This window comes from Erpetoichthys calabaricus, chromosome 1, assembly GCF_900747795.2.
Source record: "Erpetoichthys calabaricus chromosome 1, fErpCal1.3, whole genome shotgun sequence".
Classification (NCBI taxonomy): Eukaryota; Metazoa; Chordata; class Cladistia; order Polypteriformes; family Polypteridae; genus Erpetoichthys; species Erpetoichthys calabaricus.
The window spans coordinates 54,817,213-54,843,554 of record NC_041394.2 but is presented as its reverse complement, the minus strand read 5'-3'; the positions used below and the strand labels follow the sequence as shown (position 1 = coordinate 54,843,554).

At 37.9% G+C, this 26,342-nt stretch overlaps 1 protein-coding gene across 3 annotated transcripts in view; it reads left to right on the top strand.

Annotated features, from left to right (window-relative positions):
* The window catches only part of rnf122 (ring finger protein 122), a 122,719-nt gene that overhangs the window by 64,230 nt on the left and 32,147 nt on the right, over positions 1-26,342 (top strand). For all 3 annotated transcript variants that reach the window (XM_028799707.2, XM_028799695.2, XM_051928436.1), the window contains one exon: positions 11,190-11,346. In XM_028799707.2, the coding sequence (XP_028655540.1) occupies positions 11,190-11,346 (157 nt within the window). The remainder of the gene's footprint in view (positions 1-11,189; positions 11,347-26,342) is intronic.

Below are 26,342 nucleotides of genomic sequence, written 5' to 3'. Positions count from 1 at the left end.
TTATACAAAATATGTGGAGCCTATGCATCTCCTGTAATTTATTAACAACAAACATCATGTTTTATAAATTGCATAGCAAAGTACAACCTGCACCCCATTGTTTGGAACCTGCAGGACAGGCTGCAAAGTGCTCCACTTGAGTCAGACCTAACAGCCCTAGCTAAAACTTGCTCAGGCTGTACTCCTGAAAGCTTGTGGTGTTCAGCCTTTGCCCTACAAACCAGTGTTGTCACAAAGGTATATTGTTGAGCAACTTCTTGAAACTCATGTGACTATTCACTAGGATAAATAAATCGAACCTTGTTAATGTGTCATAAAATCCATCCCCTTCTTCTTTTATATTCACAGTGCCTTTCACTTCAATGCCATTTCTTCTAAGGTATTGATGCCAGTGATGGTGGTGGGTTCAGAGCTTATACTCGTCAGGCTGTTTGTCATACTGTGTCATTGATAAGCCCAATATAATTAACATGGCCATGAGGGTGGATGGTGTGAGCAAGAGGATATCTTGATATACAAAAGAATAAAATTTCCTCAAATAATTCTTAATCCATAGTTTGGGTGACTGGCAGTAGGGATCCATGCCAGAAAAAGTGGGTACAAGGAAGGAATCATTCCTGAAAATGCGGTCTAGGCCTAAATTTAAACATGGAACGCAGAAGCCATGACCATATTTAATGGAACTAGTAATTGTTTAAACTCTACATTAGTCCAGTGTGAGTGAATGCTTAAGAATGTTTGTCCTACAATGGACTGGTGGCCCATCCAAGGCTGGTTCCTGTCTGTATCTAGTTCTACTGGAATATAGCCCATTTCCCTGCAACCATGAACTGAATAAGCTGGATCAAAAACTGATAGATGTATAAATGTTTCTATGTCTTTCTAAAATACATTTTTGCTGGTGCAGTAGATGTGTTTTTATTCCTAATGATAAGGAACTAAAAGCTAAACCAGCCCACTTAAATAATCAATTTTACTGTATACTGTAAATGTTGTAGCACATCAGTGTCAACTAAACAGATGCATTCACGATTCACAGGATGAGATCAACAACACCTGCAGCAGATGCTGAAGGTTGGCACCAACTATTTAGGCTCCTCTGCCAACAAAGCTGCAGTGTGCTTATTTGGAGCACAATAGCTTCTTTGTGCCCCCAGACAATTCTTAAATCTTGAAACTGACATCTTTATTTTCTTTTTTCTAAAGACAGTTTGGCAGAGGTGTCAGACATAGTGCTGAAAAGTGATAGTAGGGAAAAGGTCTTCAGACATTGACGGTTAATTTTGCAAGCTTCAAGTTGAGGATGGGGGAGGTGTTGATAGCAGTTTAAAGCAACGATGTGCCGAAATGGTATTGGTTTAAAGTGTAGAATCGGCACACCATAGGAAAGGGAAAAACTATACTATATTTAGAAAAAGCACCACAGAATACATAAATATAGAAGATTAAAAGTATATTTTGTATTTCTTTCTCAAAATCAAATGTACAGTATATTTGCTCTTACGTTTATACTGAAAGAAACTGCACCTGTCTATACTGAACACCACACCAAACTCCATTACTCACACACTTGCAGACTCACTCGCACATTACCAGTTACCACACATCTTTGGGATGTGGGTGGAAGACTGGAGTACATAGAGAGGAGACCACCCACTTAGACAGAGAAAGTGTAGACTATGCAAAGAAAGAGCTGGCAGACCCTGTTGGTACTCAAACTGGCATCTGCAATGACCACTTCTCCAGTGCACCACTCTGCTGTGCCACAGAGCTTGAGTGCTGCTTTTTACAACAAAAGTGTTACCACAGATGGATGTTGGAGGGAAGATCGTGTTAGTTCCCTTTTTTAATTACCTGTCAATTCATTTTCATTTTAGTTTCAGTTTAGTTTTCTGAGGTTTTGAACATATATGTTTTAGTTTTTATTATTGGGGACACACCTCAATTAGTTTTTATGTTGGGAGAATCATGACAGTTTAGTTTTCATTTTTGCTTAAGCACGGACCACTGATTAAGAATAAGAAATGCATGCTATGCCTCCAAAGCACTAGGATTGTAGAAACATCTATAAAGTTATCTTTTGAATGTTTTTGTAAAATGTGTCTCACTCATCTGTTCACGGAGCAGACTGTTTACTTTTAAATTTGAGGTAAGGTATTTTACAGTACCTTTCTTTATGAATACAAGTAATTCACATAACCCGCTAGACTTTCCTGATTTAATAAATAGGTATTTTTGCATGCTCTTTTTGAGTTTGATCAACTGATGTGAACAGACAGCAGCTCTCTGCAGACATGAAGTAAAAGTTAGTTGACAAACGTAACCTGTCATTTTACCTTTTTTGGTGGGTTTGTCTGAAATTAGCATATCCATCCTGGCTATCACGTTAATCTGCATCCATCCCTGCATGTAGGTCCTCCAATCAGCAGGGAAAAACCTGGGGGTTGGTGGCAGAATTGGCACGCCAGCCACCATAAAAAACCTCACACTGGTTCCATTCCATCTGAACTTGTGTGGTGCTGAGGTGTCACCTGTTGCATGGCTACACTCGGGTCCCAATTTGGGATCCTGAGTTGGTTCGTCATGTGGTGGGTGTGGCAATACGCTGTATCAGCGCCTGCTCCTAACCTCTCTCTCTCTTGTTTGAAATTAGCATATCACAGTCCTCAGTCTCTTTGGTTATTCATGCACCAAATAATTGAGGTTCTGCTTTAATCAAGGCAAACCTGTAAGTGTAATACAATATTTTTCTTATAATTCATAAAAGCTTTGCCGTGAATACTATACTTTTAACCTCGACTTTACCGAGCAAGTAGTGAAGGAACTGGAGACTGTGAGAATATGGGTGTGACTCACCCCTCTCACCCTCTGCTGTTGTCACCAGCATTGAGTGTCTACACATGATCTACTGTTTTATTCACTTAGGAGTTTTGTGTTTATACAGTTCTGTAGGTCATTAAGTCATCATCTTGAATATCATAATTAGTAGGAAAACTAAATATGATGTTGTATCCTTACAAGTGAAACTAGAAAGTATCAAGAGGTAGGAACAGGTAGAAATGCAGCTGAGTTTCCATGGACTCACACCACGAAGCATCTCAGATTTGTGCTGTGATGAAAAGAAAGCACATTGCGGTGTGAGCTAAATGGAGAGTTCCCTCCATGAGCTGTGCAGAGCCTGTCTCTGACCACTGAGTGCAGTGCGCTTTCCTTGTGACATCAGCTGATCTGTCTCTGTGTCAGCCCCACATTCTCTGCACTACAGCGGCCATCCTTTTTATCTGATTTATTTGAGGTAGCATCAATCCACATTACCTGAGATAATCAGAGTTCTGCTGTATTTATACTGTAAATGTATTTCTTCCCTTTAATTGAGCTACACAAACCTGGCTGCCTACATTGATTAGGTACTTACCCCTTGTTACTGTCAGTGTCATACTCCAAGAACTGCCAGACAATACCATCCCATACATCACCAATTCTTTATTGTGTGTCCATATTCAAAACCATATTCATTCCAGATAGCTATCAACTTTTATGCTCATTAGCCTATGTAGCCATGTTCTGTGTAGTCAGTTTGTGAAAAATGAGTGATAGTTAACTGTAATAATTTTGCCTGTAAGGATTGGATTGGTGTAAGCAAAAATTTTGCTTATGCATTAACAAAAACTGTTCTGGCAGAAACCATTTATTCATTCATTCAGGAAGCTGAACAGATATACTATATGTCCCTTATGACTGGAAGCTACAAAAAAATGGTGCACCTTTTTTTAATAGTATATTACGTGTTACATTCATGCATTCATGATTGAATTTGCCTGATCCACAAAACCCTTACAAGTCAAAACTGGATACAAGGCAGAAATCAAACCGAGGTAAATACAAAATACAAATAAAAAGGTAAGTTATCAAAAAGACAAAAATAACACCAAAAAAGAATTTTGCCGCCTTAAAAAAGTCTACAACAGAAAATGAGGATTACAAAATGTTTAGCCTTACTGTAAGTGGAATTTGATGAGGAGGCTGAGTCGTTCTCCATTTTATTTTCCAGTTTGTATTAATTAACAGGCTTTGCATTGCAGTTTGTGTTTCTATTTGCGTGTTTTATTGAAAGTGGCATTTCCTAGTATGCCTCTTCAAACTAGCTACACTTTGCATGCCATTCTGAATAAAACAGTGTCATTTTTCAGAATATTCTAATTTTTACAAATTCTGCCAACTTAAGGCTGGACTTAATTCACCCAAATCTGCTGACTTTAGGGCTGCTATCGGATCCAACAGTCTGATCCCAGATCAGATGTTGGGACTTTCTGCTTTAAATGTGAGTTATTTCTTGTAAATATTTGGTCATTAGGCTCGTCCTCTCTGGACATCTCACAAAGGTTGGGGATCAAGCTATAAGAACTGATTTCAAAAAGAATGGCTGTTGTGCTGTTGCTCCTTTGTATACTTTAGACAAGCTGGTGGTGGTGGTGGTAGGGGGGTGGGAAGTGAAAGCAGATTTCCTCGCTTATTTCTTTGTGCACTAGTGCAAAATGTTGTGTGCTGAAACTTAAAAAACTGGGCACACGTTAGAGAGGACAATGAACTTTAGGTTACCAGCGACTGCTTTACTTGATTCTTTACTTTTTTTACTTTAATTCCCCTTGGGATTAATAAAGTATCTATCTATCTATCTATCTATCTATCTATCTATCTATCTATCTATCTATCTATCTATCTATCTATCTATCTATCTATCTATCTATCTATCTATCTATCTATCTCTATGAAGCAGATACAACACGTTTTCTTTTCCACCATTTTAATTTTATTTCAGTTTGTTTTTGAGTTTGTGATTTTAATTTCAGTTTTTGTTTTCCACTCACCTTTTAATTCCATTTTACTTTGGATAATGAAATGCTTTTTTAGTCATTTTGGTTTTTTTTTAAACAATAATAATCTTGGTTGTAGAACTAAACTGATAAACTTGCCATTGACACTATATCAGTGCAGACTCCTTAACCTGACCTGACTGACTCACCTTTGACTTTAAGCCAGACCTCACACAAAAGAGCTGAAATTCAGAAGTTTCTTCTAGAGTAGAAGGCATCAGACTTTAAATTGAAATGTTGCCAGTTCACCCCATGTCTCTTGAGAATACTGTATGCACATACAATTGTACCATATTTCTATGCACCTTTGACTGGCTGTTACTCTAGGAAGGCACTATACAACACAAAGGGTTTGTGTTTGTCTGGAGAAGAAACATATGAAGACTGAGTTCTTTTTTTCACAGTAATAGTGTAATTTCTGCTTTCGTTTCATTTTCATGACATATAAATTATGCATGCCAGATATCTTTATATTGCACAGCAGATGGTACTTTTTACAGTTCATAATCTTCATGAAAAGCAAATTGAAATTGTGGGGGCAGAGATGAGGCAAGAGTGCAGCAGAAATCTTTAAACTAAGATGTGTGCAATGTGGACATCCTTCTGCAGAGATACGTGTACAGAGTTTGGACAATCTTATTAACCATTCACCAAATCTTTCCGTTTTTTTGTTATTTAAATATTGAACGACCTATGTAAATCCAAAAAAGTGTATAGAGAATTACATATAATTAAAAAAAATATAACTTTTAAAAACAGACACAACCTTTATTTAGTAAAAGGGCCTTTCAATAATGACTACCCCACAAAAGTGCTTTACAGTTATACAAACGTTGAACTGGCAGCTATGTAGTATATGCTTTGTGGCTTGCTACCTTTATAAGAGACACAAAAAACTTTGTGTTTAACCTCATAAATATTGAAATAGGTGATATTTAATTCCATTTTGAGGAAAAAGGTAAAATTTCCTGTATGTGCGATCGGCTGTTTTTTTCATTTTTCAACACAGAATTAAACCACCTATTGTATTTATTTGCTGATGCAGCCTACTGTAACACCTACATGATAAATAATTAATAAAGGCTGAGATAATTAAAAGTGAAAATAATTAAATAGCTTTGTTTAAGGTGATTATTAGTATCGTCGCATAACCCATTATTAACCTTGTACGAGTTTCTTCCAGTGTTTCCAGTTTCTTCTTGTAATGTAAACACAGTCTGAGTGATTTTGTGATGTACAAAGTGGTGGGTGTGTACAAAGACTACCATCCCTTCCACAGCTGGTTCCTGCTTTTTACCTCTTTTACTGAGTTTGGCTTTACTTTCTTGTAAAGTAAAGTATGTAGACACTATGGTATAGTGAGAAGGGGGCAGGACTTTAAACTTAAAGCTTGCTAGTTCAGTTTTGGCCTTAGACTCGCTGTGTGACCCAGATCAGATCACTTAACCTTCATGTGTTCCGGGTACACAAATAGTTATATTCTTTCATTTTTCCTGATCTAGTAAGTCACGTTGAGTAAAAAAAGTCTTACAAATGTACATTAAATAATTTAAAAGGGTGCCTCAGTGAGGATAAATGACAGCTGACACTGTCCTTTTTGACATATGAGTTTATCTCCGCACTTTCCAAGACTATTGCTAATATACCAAGCCATTTTTACATTTGTTGCTTGCACAAAAGACATCCTTTGGTAAGCTTAATCCACCTCTTTCTGCTCCCCATTGCTAGTAATCCAGTGTCGTAAGCAATATTAGGCATCTTATAAAAACCTCTGCTACATACTGGCTGCAGTAGCATCTGTAAATTGAGGAGTGACACTGTATTTCTGTTAATATATACTTTGCATTGTTTCATATTGTAGTGTGCTTATAAGTAATTACTTACCTAACTACAGTGTGTTTAGGCATCATTACTGTGTACTTATTGAGTTAGTTAAGTAGCAGTGAGGGTAAGTAGACAGTTCTCGTTCTTATTCCGGATCTATACTTAAATCAGAGTTATTCAAGTTACACAATAAGTATATAGTTGTAAAATATGTACAAACTATGACATACAATTACTTAAACAACAAGTAAATCGTAGTAATGCCAAATCATAGTTCCCTATAGTACATGTGTGCACTATAGTACGATATACTTGTTATAAAGTGTTTCTGTTTTTCTCTTGAAGTATTTCAGTAGTTTAGCAGTAATATATTCTGTTTCTCACGTTTTGAAATATAGAAGTAACAATATGATCAATGTACATTTTCCAGTACAACGCAGGACACTCACACACACACCCACCCACACACACCAAGCACACACTAGGGCCAATGTAGAATCGCCAATCAACCTAACCTGCATCTCTTTGGACTGTGGGAGGAAACCGGAGCACCCGGAGGAAACCCACGCAGACATGGGGGAGAACATGCAAACTCCACGCAAGGAAGACCCAGGAAGTGAACCCGTGCTGCCCCTCATATGTATCATGTATTACATAAATAAATGTAGAATAAAGAGTAATACTGATTTTAAAAAAAATAAATAATCACATCATCATGGATATTGGGTTTGAACACACACCCAGGATGTTGTCTGTGTGATGTATTATTTAGCTATTCCAAACTGGCCCAAGGTGGGTGTGTGACTGGCACCACGTCCTGGGCTGTTTACTGCTTTTCTCCTATTAGTGCTAGAACAGCCTCTGGTCACTTGTGATTCTGAAATGGATTACACATGTTTGAGAAAACTATGTTATGAAAAAATAAAATAGTATCATGATTATTTTTGAAGAGTATTATTATTATACATTTAACTAAATAAGAATCTACTAATTCAGCATTTACAGACTACTCTTCATATAAAAATAATGACATAAAGTGCTCTACCTCTTATCTGTTTCCAGAACCTGCTATAGGCAAACAATGCATTATTGATTAACAACCTTGTCACAATGTGTAAATCATTCTTGTTACACTAAACAAAAATAAATATTGATTATGACTGGAATGATTTGTATGTGGTGTTTATTTGCCGTCTGTTTTCACAGAGCTTTCCTCTGGGGTCTCCAGCTTCTTCCCGTGGCCCAGGCATATGAAGTTGCTTTGAATGTTGTGATACATTGTCCTGGTGTGAGTGTTGGAGGGTTTTTGTGAGGCTAGTAATTTCCTGAATAGTTCATTAAAGCTTAGACGCACATTGACAATCTGAAAATGGCTGGCCTTATAAGTACATGTTGTTAAGTAAAGTTGGGCTTTAAGAAATAGAAAGTCAATGTAGTTGTAGTGATAAGTGTTTGCTTAGCTGAAACTCCTCTCAATGATATCCAGGGTGGCCTGCAAGATGAAACACCTCCTTCTAGGAATACCAGCAACACCAGCACAACCCTCAGCAGTTTGAGATCAGTAGTTGTGCCCAAGTCTGCAAGTTCCTCACACAACCTGCGTGTAAACTCATTAGAAACAGCCTCATCTTGGAGTCTGGCCAGGTCCAGCCTCATTCTCCTACTAGGTGGTAGCCCACTGGACCTAAGCTGGATCTTCAGAGTAGCAACAACAAGTCTGTAGTCAGATTTCACAAACTGGGCATTTCTGTGAACCCTCCAGTTGTTCTGTAGGATCCTCTGGTGTCTGCCCACGAGGATATGATCAATCTCCTTCACTGCACCACCAGTATTGGAGTACCAAGTGCAACGATGAAGCTCAGGGTGCTGGAACCAGGATCTTGTGATCTGCAGCATCTGACCTTTTGCAAAGTCAAGGAACATGGAGCCACTTTAACCATAGTTGTCAGACCCATGGGGACCAACACAATCCTCACAGCCAGCCCTGTCAGTGCCAGTGGTCACATTGAAATCACCCATGACCAGAGGAGTGCCTCCTTGTGGGCTCCCATCAACCACTGAGCGTAGTTGTTAACCTGAGTCTCATAATATGCTCTTTGAAAGGAGTGACATCGAACACCATCAGAAGGAGCTGATCCAACACAGCAACAGCTACTCCCTGAGTATGACAGCCATCAGAACAATCAGACCAATAAAAGGTGTACCCACCCACAGAGATCTGGCCAGTCCCAGGTATATGCTGTTCAGAGAGTGCTGCCACTGAAATACACAGTTTACAAAGCTCCTCCAACAGCAGAGGAAGATGATCATCATGCCAGAGAAACAAGGCGTTCCACATGCCTAACATGATGGGCCTCCTTAAATTGGGATCTGAGTGCTGCCATGCAATGGGTGACGCCTCAGCACCACACCAGTTCTGATCCCCAACAGGCCAGACTCCATTGGCTCTCCGGCAGTTTCGACTCTTCTGGGGATCAGGCTCCCAAGGGCTTTCTCTCATCCCCTTCATAATGCAAGCAGCCGTTCTTTGGGTGGCTACAGCAGAGTTACTCCCATGTAGAGCAGGAAGGAGTCCTGTCTGCCGTTTTGGAGCTGTGTGAATGTCATACCTAGGACATGTGTCTGTTTGGGGATTTTTCCAGGTACTGTATTCCAGCTTCTCCCACATATGTGGGAATTAACTTAACTGGACATTGCAGATTGACCCGAAATGAGTGTCGGTAATTCTGAGTGGGCTCAGCAATGAACTGGCCCCCCACCCAGAGATGGTTCCTGCCTTGCTCACTATTCTGTCAAGATTAGTGCTGCAGCCCCCAGCAACTCTGAAATGGATTAAGTGGGTTCAAAAATGGATACATGGTCTTGACTGAATAGTAGTGATTTTGTAGTGAATATACTATAGAGCATTTATATATGACATTTAGTTATAGTACTGACATAAAAAAATATTTGTAAATAACTTACCTGGAAACAAAACGGTGAATGCCAGGTCTGGCAGAGATGATTCCACTCAAACCAAATAGGGTGGTGGTGCACCATTTACAGGTTCATCTAGGGCTGGCCCTGGTTATACTAGTCCATAAAACAGTCCAGTAATTAGTGCATCCGCATCCTATGTTTTATTTTTCAATACAGGATCAAGACTTCTGACACTGTTTTATGGTCTTCAACAATTTTACTTCAAATCATAGTATATTACATTTTTTTATCATGATTGACGTTCCTTAAATTGTATCCACTCATCTATGTTCTGAACTTATTCAGTACTAGGCTCGAACAACTAAAGGAAGCAAAGCAGAATCCAGCTGTGAATTTTCAATCGCTTATAACCTTGCCTTTGATTTTGGCTCCTTTTCTAATATTCATATGCTGTACAAGATTTGGGAACAGGGAAGGATGGAAAAGAGGCAGAGGTTTTGATGTACTGTCTGTTTCTATCCATTTTCTTTACTTAATTGGTCCAGTTCAGGGGTATAGAAAGCTGGAGCACTGGATAAAAATTGGAAATTAATGGCGTTCCTTGGTTTTTTATCCACAGTCATTGACCCAGAGTCCTATGTTCAAATTACAGACTGGACGCTGTCTGTGTAGATTTTACACTTGCTCCTCATAAGACATTTTTCATGGTATTATAGTTTTTCACTCCAATGCCAAAATGTACATGTCAGTTTAACTGGCAAAAGATTGTAGGTGTGGGCCTGAATATGGCCTGCAGTAGGCTGGTACTTGATGCTGACAGAATGGGCTCTGGATCTCAGCAACCTTGTGTTGGATTAGTTGCGTTCAGTAAAGAATGAATGGAAATCTGTTGGAAACTGAAGTGAACTTTCTCAATTCTGTGAAGAGTGGTGCATTTTTGTTCAAAGTTGATGGCAATAACAAACATAAAGGAGAATGATGGAGCTGGAAATTAAACCTGCACCTTGGGAGCTTCCACTATACTTCCCAGATTTGATTGTGTCTTTTGCTATTTGATTTCATACAATTTAAATTTGATGAAAATCTGATGGACTAAAATAGCCAAGTGAAAATTTCATCATACATTGGATTGTAGACTCAATAACAGAGCCAATTGAAACTGTCACTAATATTTACTATTCAGTGTTATGAATGAATTTTATTTTCTCTCCTGTTTGCAGATTACTTATTCTCGTCCATTGCCACTTACATTTTTTATTGCTAGAATTGAAAAGTACATTAGAGTGTACTGAATTTGAAGCTTTTAGTGAGTCCTGGAGCTTCACTCAGAAGAGTAAATCAGTAGCATTATTATTTGGCTTCATGAGGGGAGGCTGCAATTTTGGCTTTTTTATTACATTGCAAAGGTCTTTGCTAAAGACACCAACCTTTCAAAACTTCTACTTACATGGGAAATAACAGGAGCAAGAAATTAGAAGAGAACAAATTATTATGAATAAAATGTAGCGGGTGAGGGTGGACATACTGTAAACTCAAGCCTTTTAAGTGTTATGTTTGTGTTTCTTTTTCTAGGATGCTTCTGTGGACTTGGACTGACTTACATCATTAGGTCAAGCACAATGCCCCCAATTACTTTTCAGGATCTTCCATTAAACATCTATATGGTCATTTTTGGCACTGGAATCTTTGTGTTTGTACTCAGCCTTATCTTTTGCTGTTACTTCATCAGGTAAGTTGTTTTTTGGGCTTACATTCTGAACATACATTTGAGGCACAACTCTACTTGGGAAGTAAGAATAGAAAGACACATGTATGGAACTTTGCCTGAACCCCTGACCTTGAGAGGCAAACAAGTGACAGACAGGTGTCCATATTGATAGTGGCAGAGTGTGCAGCTTGAGGTCATTGCTTTGGGGTATTCGATAACCATTTTTGAATTCAGAGGTGATTTACATCTGTTAAAAGACTGTGCAAGGTTCCCCCACATTTCCCCAAATATGTAGGTTCCCCAATTATCTAATTCTCACATCCCAATTATCTGTTCTCTCCAGGGTGTGTCACCTCATTATGTTCATGCCTTGCACGTCACCTCACACACTCAGTATAAACGTACTGTGAAGCATTCAGCAAGCACAGAACATCAAAGTGCTCAGAATGACTAAACAGTCTGATCGATCTTGGCCCTTGCAGCTTCGTCAGCTATTAAATCTCGTGCTTTGAAAATTGCATATCTCTGTCCCAAAGGTGGCTATGGAAAATAAGCAATGAGGAAAGTGAATAGTGGAAAAAATTAACTTGACATTTACACAGCTATGCATTGACTTTTGAGGAAATAGGAGGGCTTCAAAAATATAAAATGCTGTTTTGGACTCTTGCTGGCATTCCACCCAGGATTGGCCCCTGCCTTCTAGCCAGTGTTGTTGTTGGTATAAATTCAGTCTCCTATTGACCCTGAATGAGATTAAATCTGTTGGATTAATGGAGTGGCACCATAGTGCCTCATGGCTACAAATGCCAGTATTCAAATCCTAGCCAGGTCACTAACTCTTCTCAGTGTGTTTGCTTGGTGTTTTTTTCCAGTACCGTTTTATTCCAACATTCCAGTAATGCTCTTAAAAGGTTTTATTAATTGGCAATTCTTATTTGGCCCACTGACTATGAAAGTAAGTGTTCAATGACACCAAATAATGTCACTGCTAGTATAGGGCCAGACCCCTTTTGACCCTGAACTGGATTTTAAGAGGGTTTGAAATTGGATGAAGATGGACTGATTTTTTTTTAGATTGTTTATGTTTTTGCATAGTTATTAAAACATGTACTCCCCATTATTAAAAGGCTATGTATTGTATGCAAAACACAGTAGTTTATTTATAATTTTATCCGTTTTACAGCCTCAAGCAGTGCTTTGTTCACCCTGAACAGCTTACTAAACCGATACAAAATAGAATTGTCTGTAACACTGACAGTCTCATTTCTAAAACTTGCTTTAATTCACACAGTAAATAAGAAATATTTAGCAGACAGGCATTGAAATTTTTGATCCATGACTTTTTTCCACTTTACTGTCAGATGATGCTCAACAGAATTTTTAAAATAGCTAAAGACCCAGCAGGGCAGTTAGGCCCTGACTTACTCTAGAGAAGTCAAAGTGACGTTTTGCAAAACAATGTCATTATTGTTTACTGGAATACATAAAAAGCCCACTAACAGTATATAAAGCAGTGTTACGTATCAACGGATATTTCATTTTATCAAAGGCAAATTTAACTAATCTACATGAACTTTCTTTGTGGTATCCTGCTGTATCAGGCTGTTCTTCTCTCAAAGAGCCTCCCAGCTCTCATTCTGTATAATACCTGTACTGTAATAGTGTTTACAAGGTAAATGCCTCCCAAAGTGCTCAGGATATACAGGTAAAGAACTAGTTGGACTTACCTCAGTCCATTTTGATACAGTGAGGATCTTCATTGAGGGGGTATATTTGTATCCACTTTTGGTTAACAAAATGTATGCAATTCTCTTTCAGTCAGTCAGTGTTTATATTATATAGTGCTATTAACAGCATAAACCATTTTAAAAGATAAAAGGAAACAATTACATATAAAAATTAACAAATGAACTGTATAAAGGTAAGAATCCAACACACACAGACATTGAAAATAAGACATGTACACCTATCCTGGTGAAGTCACCAGTTCATAGTGAAAAAAACTAGTAGGAAAGTGTATGCATGGCATAAAATTCAGTTGTGTTTGGAGACTTAATTAAGTGTTTTGAAAGCTGAAACATATTTAAATTTTCTAGTGTGTTTTTTATTTTTAGTTAAAGTGAGTCAGAATAACTGTGATAATAGAATGCAATTATATATGTTAGCAGGGTACAAAAAATAAATGTTTTTAAGAGCAGTTTACATTATCATGTAGTTGAAAACATAGTCCAAATAGGCTTGTGAGGAGCTTTCATAGACAGCAGCGTCTAACTCGGGTGATGAAAAAATGGCAGCAATTGATGCCCTATTGTTAATTGTTGGTTATGGAGGGTCGACTGCTAGTAGACAAGCTAGTAGTAGCTTGTAGTTCAAATTTCTTAAACAACATGGTGCTCTGCCTATTAATTATAATGTTACAGAAATACTGAATAATTATAATGTGAAGATGCTACAGCTGGGAGGTTGTTTTTAGTATAACCAAAATACTAAATACAGGTTTATTCTCTGTATGCATAACATGTCATCAAGCCATGTCTAGAGTGCTAATTTTTCATAAATTTTTTCATAAGTTACATTGCTTGCATGTTTTACTTTTATGGTCATGAACATCATATAACTTACTTGGTATGATTTCAAGGAGCAGGAGGAGTGAGCTGCTGGGACAGATGTTCAATTTTGCTGCTCCTCAGCCTGTGGTATTTGTTTACACAGGCAACATATCAAGTAGAATCTGTTGCAGCTTACTCCGTTTTATTGTTCGGAGTACCTATCAAATGACTAAAAAATGAATATATGCAAAAGATACTAGGTGGATTAACCTTTCTTAAGGAAAATTTGAAATAGTATACTAACCTATATTTTAAATTGAACAGAATATTTTTCTGTTATAGGACAGACAAGTTTAAAAATTCAAATGGGAGTTTTTGAAATTTCAAAACTTTGTGTAGTGCACTATATTTTAAGTATCTCCATGAAAACTGAGCTTGCTTGATAATTTTTTTTGAGAAAGAATTGTGACAAATTTCAACAAAACAGGTACTCTGAAAGGCCGCATTATTTCATTTGAAGAGGCAGACAGATAAACATGACTATGGCAGTGGGTGTTTTCCACATTATGTGCAAACACACTTAAAAAATGGAGACCTGGGGAGACATTACAGTCTCCATACAGACAGCTACCTAGTGAAAGATTTGTTTCCGGAACCTGCAGTTTTGAGGTTGTAGTACTAACTACACCTCTCTGCCACCCAAGACAAACCTTGTTCGTTAAATGCTGTGACTCGTGGCTGAAGTGCTATAATGCAGCAAAGACTCTACTATTTCAGCATGCTTTTGTGAGCAAATGTTTACATTTAAAATGATGATAATGATGTATATTCATTACCTGAAAGTTTATCAGCACAAATTTTACAACGTATTTCTTCCAGAAGATACATACAAGCTTTAGTGCAGGATCAATGGTGTGATTTGAACCAATTATGTGTGATTAACATCTGAATAAAGTGTGTTAGGATGGTATTAGTAACTATAATTGATATTAAAATATATACCAACTAGCCGACGCCCGCCATAGCATACGGCGGTGTAAGAATAGGAACGGAAAACGGTGAGAAAGGAATTCGGAAATCAAGAAGAAATAAATACTTCTTGAAAGACGCAGTATGCATGTAGAATTTCTGGCAAGCAGGATTACATGTGAAAGTGATAAATAAATCGGGCTTTCTGAATTTACGTATTATGGCCATGGCATCCTGATAGTTTTGTTGGATGTATCTTGGACTTCCTGGAAATGTGGACGGTAATATGATCATTTTGCCTACACGTACGTTGTTATTTTCAGCGTTTGCTTGCAGTGCGTCTGAAAGTCCTTTGTATTGTCCCACGCACAGATCTTGTTGATGTAATCTGAGATAGTTGAGATGCGCGCCCTCTGTTTTAACATACGCATCTACGACGTACTGTTGGAATAGTTTGCCGCTGGAGTGCAAAATACTAAATGAATTCCTCATTGCTAATCTGTACGCGTAAAATTGGCATTGAGTAAGCCTTATTCGTTTGGTGGGTCTTTTATCGGGAACATGTTGTAAATCTTTGTGCCAGCCAATGTCTCCGTAAGGGAATAAAAGTGGGTAAACCATAGGATCGCAATTCATATTGAGCGTGGAAATCTGTTTACAGGAGTTGCCTATGGGGTAGATGCAAATGTCCCTTTCGGCAGGCTGTTTGCCATTTTCTCCGACGAAAATTGCTGCAACATCGGTGTGACATGTAGTGGCATTATCATCGTAAATACTGCCTAGGGTTTTCCTTGAAAACCATACGTACAGATGCTGTTGGATTGAACTGAGCGATTTCATGCATGTGTTCGTATGATTTAGCGAAGGGGTTGATGGTTCTGAGCATGGAATCTAGCTGGAGAAGTAAATTTTCGCTGCATACAGAGTTTGCTTTATTTTGTAAGCGTACTTCAATAGCTTGCGCTGTGTCAAAAACATACAACTGTCCATATCCTGGAGAGGTAGAAGTGTTAGCGTATAGTGGAGAGATTTGGTGATACATTTGCTTGTGTTTTTTAAAACAGTGTGGTCCGTGGCTATAAGGTTGAGTTATCTGTGCACCCATGGAAGCAAACGCTAGAGAAGGGTTGTATTCTCGAATGTGTTCATGATAATTTTTAGCTTCTGATGTTTGCTGTGTAAGAAGTTGTTGTAAAGACACAGGTGGCTCCTGCAAAGGTGGTAAAGCTACTTTACCGTTGTGGCAGCACTTTGAGTACTTGTTGGATGTATTACGCTCAGCAGGCCAGTATAGTGCATGACATTATCCATCCATCCATCCATCCATTTTCCAACCCGCTGAATCCAAACAGGGTCACGGGGGTCTGCTGGAGCCAATCCCAGCCAACACAGGGCACAAGGCAGGGAACCAATCCCAGGCAGGGTGCCAACCCACCGCAGGCATGACATTATAGAGGACGAATAGGAATCGAGAAATGCCGTGTCGGCTGCGTGTGGGCGGGACCGGTTTTGAAGTGGAAGCAGGACGAACCAGAAGAGAAATATATATTAGAGATATACAGTAGGAGGCAGTAGAAGTGACTTGGGAAAACAGGATACAGAATGTCTCACAAAACAATCTTAAAGACCAAAAGAAATCTTCACCATCACAATCTAGAATACCGTAAGTAATGATATACCTGCAATAAAATCATTGCAGGACAAAAGGTCAGTTTCTTATTGCATAACACATACATAGAACACAGTATCACTTTTACAGCTGCTTTACTTAAATATTACATTTGTTTTTTTTCTGCACTCTGATTCTTTGAAATTCTTCTGTAGTCAATATTCCATTAATTATTTTTATATGGAAAATGTTTTGAATTTGAATGATTTCTTTGGATTTTACCCTGTTGCACTTATTAGTGTGGTTTAAACGGGTTTTGTGTTTTTTCATGGTGTTTGGAGATGATTAAAAAAAAGTATAAAAAGAAGACATAGATTAGTGTTTTAGTATATTTGGGAGCAGCCAGCGTACATTATACCAGTGTTTCTCAACCTTTTTATTGCCACAATCCACTTTTTCCCATATACTGTAAGTGTCTTTGCAAACCTGCCATGTGCCCCTTGGATTGTCACAGTAAGGAGGGGATTGAGTGTGATTGTCAGGGCAGTGGCCTGCCATGACCCACCATGACCCACTACCATTATAACCAATAGCAACTCACAACCCACCAGCGGCAGCCCATGACCCAGACTCAGTACTTGAGAAACACTGTATTTTACCATATTTTAGCTGCTCTCTGACCACTTGCAGACCATTTGTATGGCTTTTTGGGTGTAAATGTAATCATTCAGATTTAGAAAACATATTTCTACATTTATGATCAGTATGAACTTTTTTATAGAGTATTCTCACGTTTGCTTAAACCTTTGTATGTAATGGATAATTTAAGAAAATGTAAGTAAAGATACAAATTGTTTTTTTGTTAGTTTATTCATAATCTTTGCAGCGTTTTCTTTTTTCTGGGGCCCCCTCCATCCTTTTTTTTCACTAGGAATGAGGCACACAAGATCATCAGAGTCTGCATTTAACCAACAAATTTGTGTATGTTCTATGGTGGTAAACCAGAGTGCCTAAAGTAAAAGTATGAATGCCAGGAGCCTTTGCAGACTCCAGACAGATGTCAGCTGAGAATCAAGCTGGAATTCAGGTTCACTTGGCAGTAACACCACCTTCTAACTCCAGTGCTGGTTTGGGGGCTCATTTAAAAGTTTGCTGAAAAACATATTTCAGTTTGAGATACAAATTTTTTTTTTACTAAATGGAATACAACAACCAAGAGCATAGCAATACAGTACCATTTTCACTCCTGTTTAATACCAACTTTTCCACTGTTTTGTCATTTGACATTTATTTAAAAATGTGTTCTAAATCAATTATCAACATTATCTATAACCTGATGACATTAATTTGTTGGTTCATTGACTAGAAAATACCCTAAAAATCTGCAACAGGAAGGAATTTCACAACTGTCTTTAATTGGGCAGGGCTGATTATTCAATGGATTTATGTCTAACATTGCCAATGGAGGGTTGAGGTGCACCTTAGCATTTTTTCTTATTTGGTTAACTTAAAAGTCATGTTGAAGAGAACAAATTAACAAAAACTTGACTTTAGTGGAATATATGAGACGAGCCAGAGCAGTTTGTGTTCCTTCTTAAAAGGTGTTTGCTCTTGAGTACTATTAATGCTGTAATTTTGCTGAGAATATATTTTTTCTATCATTATGTTTGTGTACAATTCCCTACACTACACTGCACTGCGCTGTTTATTGTTTTCTTCTTCTTCTTCTTCTTTTGGCTGCTTCTGTTAGGGGTTGCCATAGGGGATCATCTTCTTCCATATCTTTCTGTCCTCTACATCTTGTTCTGTTACACCCATCACCTGCATGTCCTCTCTCCCCACATCCATAAACCTTCTCTTAGGCCTTCCTCTTTTCCTCTTCCCTGGCAGCTCTATCCTTAGCATCCTTCTGCCAATATACTCAGCATCTCTCCTCTGCACATGTCCAAATCAACGCAATCTCGGCGCTCTGACTTTGTCTCTACACCGTCCAACTTGAGCTGACCCTCTAATGTACTAATTTCTAATCCTGTCCATCCTCGTCACACCCAATGCAAATCTTAGCATCTTTAACTCTGTCATCTCCAGCTCTGTCTCCTGCTTTCTGGTCAGTGCCACCGTCTCCAACCCATATAACATAGCTGGTCTCACTACCGTCCTGTAGACCTTCCCCTTCACTCTTGCTGATACCCGTCTGTCACAAATTACTCTTGACACTCTTCTCCACCTATTCCACCCTGCCTGCACTCTGTTTTTCACCTCTCTTCCACAATCCCCATTACTCTGTACTGTTGATCCCAAGTATTTAAACTCATCCACCTTCACCAACTCTACTCCTTGCATCCTCACCATTCCACTGACCTCCCTCTCATTTACACACATGTATTGTCTTGTTTCTATTGACCTTCATTCCTCTATTCTCTAGAGCATATCTCCATCTCTCCATGGTCTCCTCAACCTGCTCCATACTCTCTATTAAGTAAAATAAAGTTTAAAATTAAAGTAAATAAAGTAAAAAAGAAGTTAGGCAGAGTGGTGGCTCTGAGGCTAGGGATCTGCACTGGCAATCGGACGGTTGCCGGTTCGAATCCCGTAAATGCCAAAAGGGACTCTGCTCTGTTGGGCCCTTGAGCAAGGCACTTAATCTGCAATTGCTGAGCGCTTTGAGTAGTGAGAAAAGCGCTATATAAATGCAAAAGAATTTTAAAAAGAATTAAAATAAAGTTGTCTTTTTATATGCTCCTGTTTATCATAGTGCCAGAGAGGTGGTGATGTGTTATATGTAGATAAGATAAGCAGGTAAGAATTTTACAGTACCCTGTGCACATAATGATGCTATTATAATTACAAACACCAACATGTTGGGGTCTACCAACATTAACCAATGTATGTGGACATAAATTCTTGTACCACAGACTATGTTTTGTCTAGGAACAACAAGAGTGCCTGTTATTTTTTCATATTCTATTGAAATATCTAAAAAAGGCTGACTTTTCAGTCAGTTTCTGATTGAACATGGAATTAATTATTTTTCTGTTATTAGAGAGTGCTACAAATGGAGGCAACTTGTATAATGTATCTTGATCAGAGCATGAAGTGTTACTTGCCTCTGTTAGGTCTGCTTATTTAAATCAGAGGCTTTCACTGTGCATTGAAAAACAGCCATTCTGGCCATAACAGTGCATGTCTTTTGCATGCAGCAGCAATAATTTGATTTAAATTGTAATGCATAAAAATGGTCTCAGTGTGGAAGTTTTTATTTCAGTGGCCTCTCAACATAATGAGGAACAGTGCTTAACTTTTTGTGCTGACTGAGAAGCAGTGGGTAACTAGAATAAAAGTGGAAGTGCAAAAGGACTGAAATAATATTTTTCCACCTTGCCACACCATTGAGCACAGAAGCAACGTTATGATAGGAAAAGGAACAGAAGGTCATAAAATCACAAATGAAGAATCAAGGACAGCATATAAGTGCAATGATTTGTTCCACATCTCTGTATTGCAGGGTCACTGCATTTACACAGAGGAGAAAACAGAGAGGTTGTTACATGACACATGTCAAGATTTAAAGTGGTAGGTGAGGTATTAAAGGCAGAGTATTTCAAAGACACTGAATGCAGGGATTTTTTTCAATCAGTTTGTTTCAATACATTTTTTATGTCTATTGTGGCACACCTAATGGTGTTTTCTGCCCACTCAGTAGCTACCTAGGTGGACAAGGTGACACAGTAATCATAAAACTGACAGTGTAATGTCACTTTGTATCAGCCATTATTTTGCGGAGTTATTTTTTATGGTGTACACTGTCGCAGACCCTGTTATAATGTAAAATATTTCATTGAATTTTTTTCTTTTTCTTTTTTTTTTCAAATCTGTCTATTTCAAAACTTGGACATAAAGGACCAGACAATATACTGGTACCACTGGGCACAGGCAGGGACCAATCCTGAATAGCACATAGACAGTATGCAACACCCTACACTGTGCTGCCCTACATCTCCATTGTTTATACAGAATTTTTCTTTTGCTTGTTATTAAATCATCAGTGAGTGGCAGAATGGCCAAGCAATTTTAGAGGATGAGACAGAAGAATTGTCAGGCACAGATAGGACTGATACTGTGGAATAATATAAGGAGCTCTGTGCAGTATGGGGTGCTTAGCCTGAAGCTAAGAGTTCCTTATATAATTGTACAGTATACTGTAAAACATTTTCCTAGTACACCATGACCAGACTAAAGCAAAGTATAAAACCATAAATCAGGGGTCTCCAACTCCAGTCCTGGAGAGCTACTGTGGCTGCAGGTTTTCTTTCTAACCCTTTTCTTAATTGGTAACCAGATTTTGATGCTAATTAACTCTTTGCCTTAATTTTAATTGATACACAACTTAAGACTTGGGCCCCATTAATTATTTCTTTTTTCCTTAATTAGCAACCAAACAATATTAAGACACAAAATGTACCAACACATAAACAACAACCAGCATCCATCACACAATAACTGAAAATAAAGAAAGGTGAAGGCTACAGTAATGTTGATCTGCTCAGGTCTACAACACATTTTGACAGTGCTCTTAAAAAAGAAAATCAACAGTTTTGGAAATGTCTGCCATGGCAGCATGAGTGCCATGGAATTAAATAACGGGTTTAATTAGCAACGAGAATTGGCTTCACATTAAGAAACTGAATGAAGTGAAGTTGGTTGGAGTTTGAGGCCCCAACTTTGTTGGACATCTGTTGGCTCACTTCTCATCAAATTTATGTCTAAAGAATAGTCAATTAAAATAAAGGGAAACAGTTAATTAGCAGCAAAAACTGGCCACTAATTAAGAAAAGAGTTAGAATGAAAACTTGCAGCCACAGTAGCTCTCCAGGACTGGAGTTAGAAACCCCTGCCATAAATCAAGGGTTCCCAAGTTCAGTCCTGAAGTACCTCTGTAGCTCCAGGCTTTCATTCCAAACGTCTTCACAAATCACTGTGTGACTCTTATGTCTCATCAATCTGATTCTCTAGCTGGCCTTTTTCCTTTTCTTATTCTTCATTCAGAAACACGCTCTAGTTAGATATTTGCATTTAGAAGAAATTCAGAAATGTGTTATCTTTGTCATCATTTTAAACATGTAACTTTCTTTCACCATATTATATTTAATTGATGTTTTCTGTGGATGTGGATTTTGCTCCTTAAATTGTATCCAAATAGTTACAATTAATGATGAGTTGTACAGACACTGGGGCAAATGACACAGACCGTGAAAGCAGACCCACTAATTCAAAGTTTCATTTGTTTCTGTGCTAATCAGTAGTTAAAGGATTAACTAAATGATCCTCAAGGTCAGTCTGGGGGACCACCTTAACTTCAGGTGTTCATCCCAACCACCTTCTGCTTTTCAATGGACTCCTGACTTTATTAAACAAGCTGTTATTTCCCGGTTTTTGCCTTTTTGTGTCAATCTAGAAATTATACAATAGGTTTGCTAAATTCTAGGGAAAATGTAGCAAGCATTTGAATGTGTGTAACTATTGTTCTTTTTCTTACTTTTTAAGATTTTGCTTTTTATGCTCTGGTCATTTAAGCCTTTTCTCATTAATTAGCTCACAAGCGGATATTATACTTAATCAGCTGCTTTTCTTTAATATTCAGTGTCTTTTACACCTGTGTCTATACTCTTCATCAGTAATCATCAGTATTTGGGTACAATTAAGAGAGTGAACTCTACAGGAAAAGGTGAATTAAAAAGAATATGGTAAAAGAAAGTTAACATTTAACATGGCAAAAGTACAAATTTCTGAATTTTGTGTTCACGTAATTATATCAGAAAATATTTCTGAATGCCATAATAAGAGAAAAAAATCCAAGCTATCTAGATCAATGAGAAGTAGGACTGAACCATTTATTTGTGAAACTGGTTGGAATGAAAACCCTTAGCCACAGTGGTACCCCAGGGCTTAATTTGGGAACCCCTGCTCTAAATGAAAGTAATGTGTTTGTTTCCTTGATTTAATTGAACCTTCTCTTATCATTTTAAAGTTCAGACATATGTTGCTCTGTGTAGCCACATTTTATATCATGGCCACTATTATGCCACGAGTTCACATGCTTAACAAAAAAAAAAATCCGAACCCAGAGAAGAACAGAGGCACAAAATGACAGCACAATAACACTGAACAAATTAATGTTAAAATAAATCAAATTCAAATATAAAACTAACTCTGCATGAAAACTAAGCAAAATGAAATGTACAATCACTACAGAGAATTCCTGATCCTCTTGCATGCCATTTATATACAGAACAGGCGAATTGCTCAGGGTTGTGCAAATCCTTTTTGGGGACTGAAGTGGCAGCCACGTGCAGGCCAGTCCAATGTCTGAATGACACTACCCTCCTCAAGAGCCACAGAACTATATTGCAATTTTCTCTGGATCCATAACATGAATGGATAAAGTAACATAATCCATAATGTTTTTGCTTTAGCACAATGCAGCAATCTACCATGGAGAAAGCTTCAGCATACTGACTGCCCTTTGTGACACAGACTGAACAGAGGACAGGCAGAGCTAGTGTAGGAGCTGTGCATATCTGGCTGCCATCACATTTATTTTTGATTTTGGTGTCATTGTTCTGAATCTTTTTTGGCATGTAATCATTATTTTGTTATTTTGTTTACCTTACTTTGGTGTGGTAGCAGATTTATTATATATGCCTTTTATATTTTATTATTGCTATTGACACACAGACCAGCTTGCTGCTTAGGCAACTGACTGCACGTGTGTCCTCTTTCACAACTTTATGATTTAGAGAGGTACTATTTCTCATTAAAAAAATGAAAGCTGTATGCAGGAGAGAATTTCTGAGAATGTACAGAAAATGACCCCCAGATATTTAATACACTACATAAGAACAAAGGGACAACAGCTTTATGATGGTTTTAGGATGGAGAAAAGAAACCAAAGAAAATTTGGGTTTGGCTAACAGTTGGGTATTCTATTACAAGCAGGAAATTAGGGGTCTGTCCAAAGCCAGTGAGCCCACAACACTCTATTTGCTTTGTGGACTGCCTTAGAGAAAGAGAGAGAGGTTGCAAGTAGAGACAAAGATGGGTGCATGTCCACGTGGAGCACACAGTACAAAACTAAAATGCTAAAATGTCTGCTTATGGTGTCACCAGAAGAACAAATGGTATGCATTTAAAGTTATGTTTTTGCCTGCTCAAAAAGACCAAAATGGTGAAAGACCTCCAAAGTAAGAGATCTGCACTCCCATATTGGCCTGAGCAAAAACTGTAGGCCTCACCACTCCCAAGTAGCCTAACCTGAAACTCAAATTGTAGGCTTATAGCATCCCCAGACCTGATAGGGGGGCAAAGGCTTTAAAGTCAAAGATGTTCTCCAGAGAGAGACAAAGAAAATACACACAAAAAATCTTTGGTCTTCAAAAACAAAACAAAGTCCCTTTGATATTAAAAATGTATTCAGAATGCAAAAAAAATTACCAAAGAAAGCAAAGGCAGGAATACCTCAATACACAATGAACACTCAGTTCCTATCATCTTAAAAAAAATTATATTTGAGCTAAACAGTATAAATTGACTTAACTGTATTTTGGTTCATTGCCATGTGCATTTACATTACATTACAATACTGGAGTTGGTCACCCTTTTCTGAGGCGCTATATACTGTACGTAAGTGTGCAGTAAATGAAGAAATACAGCCTTTCTCTTTTTTAATATGATGCTAAAAAACTGCTTATCACAGGGTGGCATGGGATGCATAATTTGTATAACTAGGAATGTCAGGGGAATATACATAAAAACTGTAATCATAATATATAAAGTAAGAGTACAATAAACAGCAAATTCATGACCTCTTCTGCCATGCAAACAAACACAGAACACCTTTCCTAAGCAAAGTGAGACTTATAAAAGAAACACAACAAAAAAACACTAATGTGGTCCATAGAAACCACTCATTCAGTCAGCATGGAGAGTTGCACTGTCACTTTGAACCACTAAACTGATAAGTACTTCCATGTGCAACTTGAGATAAATGACCCATGTTTAAATGCTTTTTTTGAGTGCATTGACCCCAGTTGTCTCATACATTTAAAACTAGAGCATTCTGTCGAGAACAAGTTACAGCACTAGTGTGGACCATTCAGAACCCACCTGTGTAACAGTGACTGTTTTGAGAAAATCCTACAAATGCAAAAGACAAGAATTTGAAGGAAACTATTATGCTTATGTTCACACAACAGTTCATCATAACGCACACTCATGAGTACTTGCCATTGGTTTCCTATGCTCAGCCAATTTAGAGTCAACACTTCAGAGAGGAACCCACCTGGAGAAAAAATATGCATATACAGTAATAATGTACAAACCGCAAACAAACAACAAGTCAACCATAAACTGAACTGAGGTTTCTGGAGTAAGGAGGCATCAAGGGTGCAGTAATGAGTTTTAGTAGTTGTCGTACCTTTATTATACCCTATTCTCCATGTGTATTTTACCCATTTAGGTAAGACAATGTCAAATCAAAAGCCCCTTTTTTAAAAGTAAAACGTTAAATGAAATGCCTTCTTAAAAGGATTGATGCCGATAATATTACATCTCGTGGATTGTCCAGATTAAAAAAAAAATAGAAAGTGTGCTTCCTGTCCAAGGCTGGTTCTCCTTATACCCTTAATTTTGAGAAAATGGAGTGATAAATTAACCATGCTCAACTATATATCGTATGAAGAATTTTGAGAAAATAAACCTGAAAATGCAAAATAAGTAATTGTACCCACATGGTCAACTGTTTCTAAGGATGCTGCACTCAATATGTATCCAGACAATGTAAAATCACAGCATACTGTAAAAAAAATAAAATAAAATTCATAGATACTAAAAATAATTTTTATGATTGAAGGCAGAGCAATTGGCAAGTGTATTAGTTGTGAAGTATAATTACAGTGTAAAGCTTCATAACAAACATGGTTTCCAAGCTTCAGGCTTTGCAGCATTAAAGTTCATTGGTTAGGCATTTTGGGACCCATTCTTAGAAACTAAGCATATTCCATTTTTTGTTTCTGCTTTCATTAGAAGTTGCTTTCAAATTCTTCATACAATAGCTGCTGGCACAGTGAAACCAAGCCATATGCCTCTGTTTTTGTTAGATGGCAGTTGCATTTGCCTGATATTATTTACACAAAGAATGTCAGATATTTTCAATTTAATGTTTCCTGATAGTTGTATTTTTCTCTTACTCTATTAAAATAAAGGAAAAAATCGGTAATGTATTGCTGTTATTTGTGTGTCTCCCCCTCTACTTACTTTTGTTTGAGTTATTCACCTGTTGTGTTTATTTTTGTTTTGTCAATTTTTAAAACAGCTGAATTTTAAGATTGCTAAAGCCGATGTCATTTTTGTCATGGGGTATATTAGATTTGCCAGTCGCAGTTGCTGATCTCGTCACTGCACCATATCAAATTACATGACTGGAAATCACAGTCACATTTCCTGACTGAGTGCCAATCTTTTAGCGCAGATATGGTTGCCCTTTTTTTCTGACAGCCAGTCGCATGTTGCCTGAAGGAGCCATCTCTGTATGAAGGATTTACAGCTGCAGCGAGTTCAGCAGCAATCTCTGCTCTTTAGTTCTTTTTTCAATTCTGTTATGGTATGTAAAATAAAAGACATCAAATAGACAGGCTTCTCTTCTGTTTGTGAGGACTGCAGCCCCCATGCTGCTTGACAGAGCCAACTCCATACCGGTAATTTGTGAAGGGTTAATATTTGTTGTGTGCTCAGGTGCAGCCTTTGCCTTTTTTCTTTTTTTCATTCTGTTTTAGTACATAAAACATGAGACATCAGACAGACATGCTGCTCTTCTATTTGTGAGGGTCAAAATC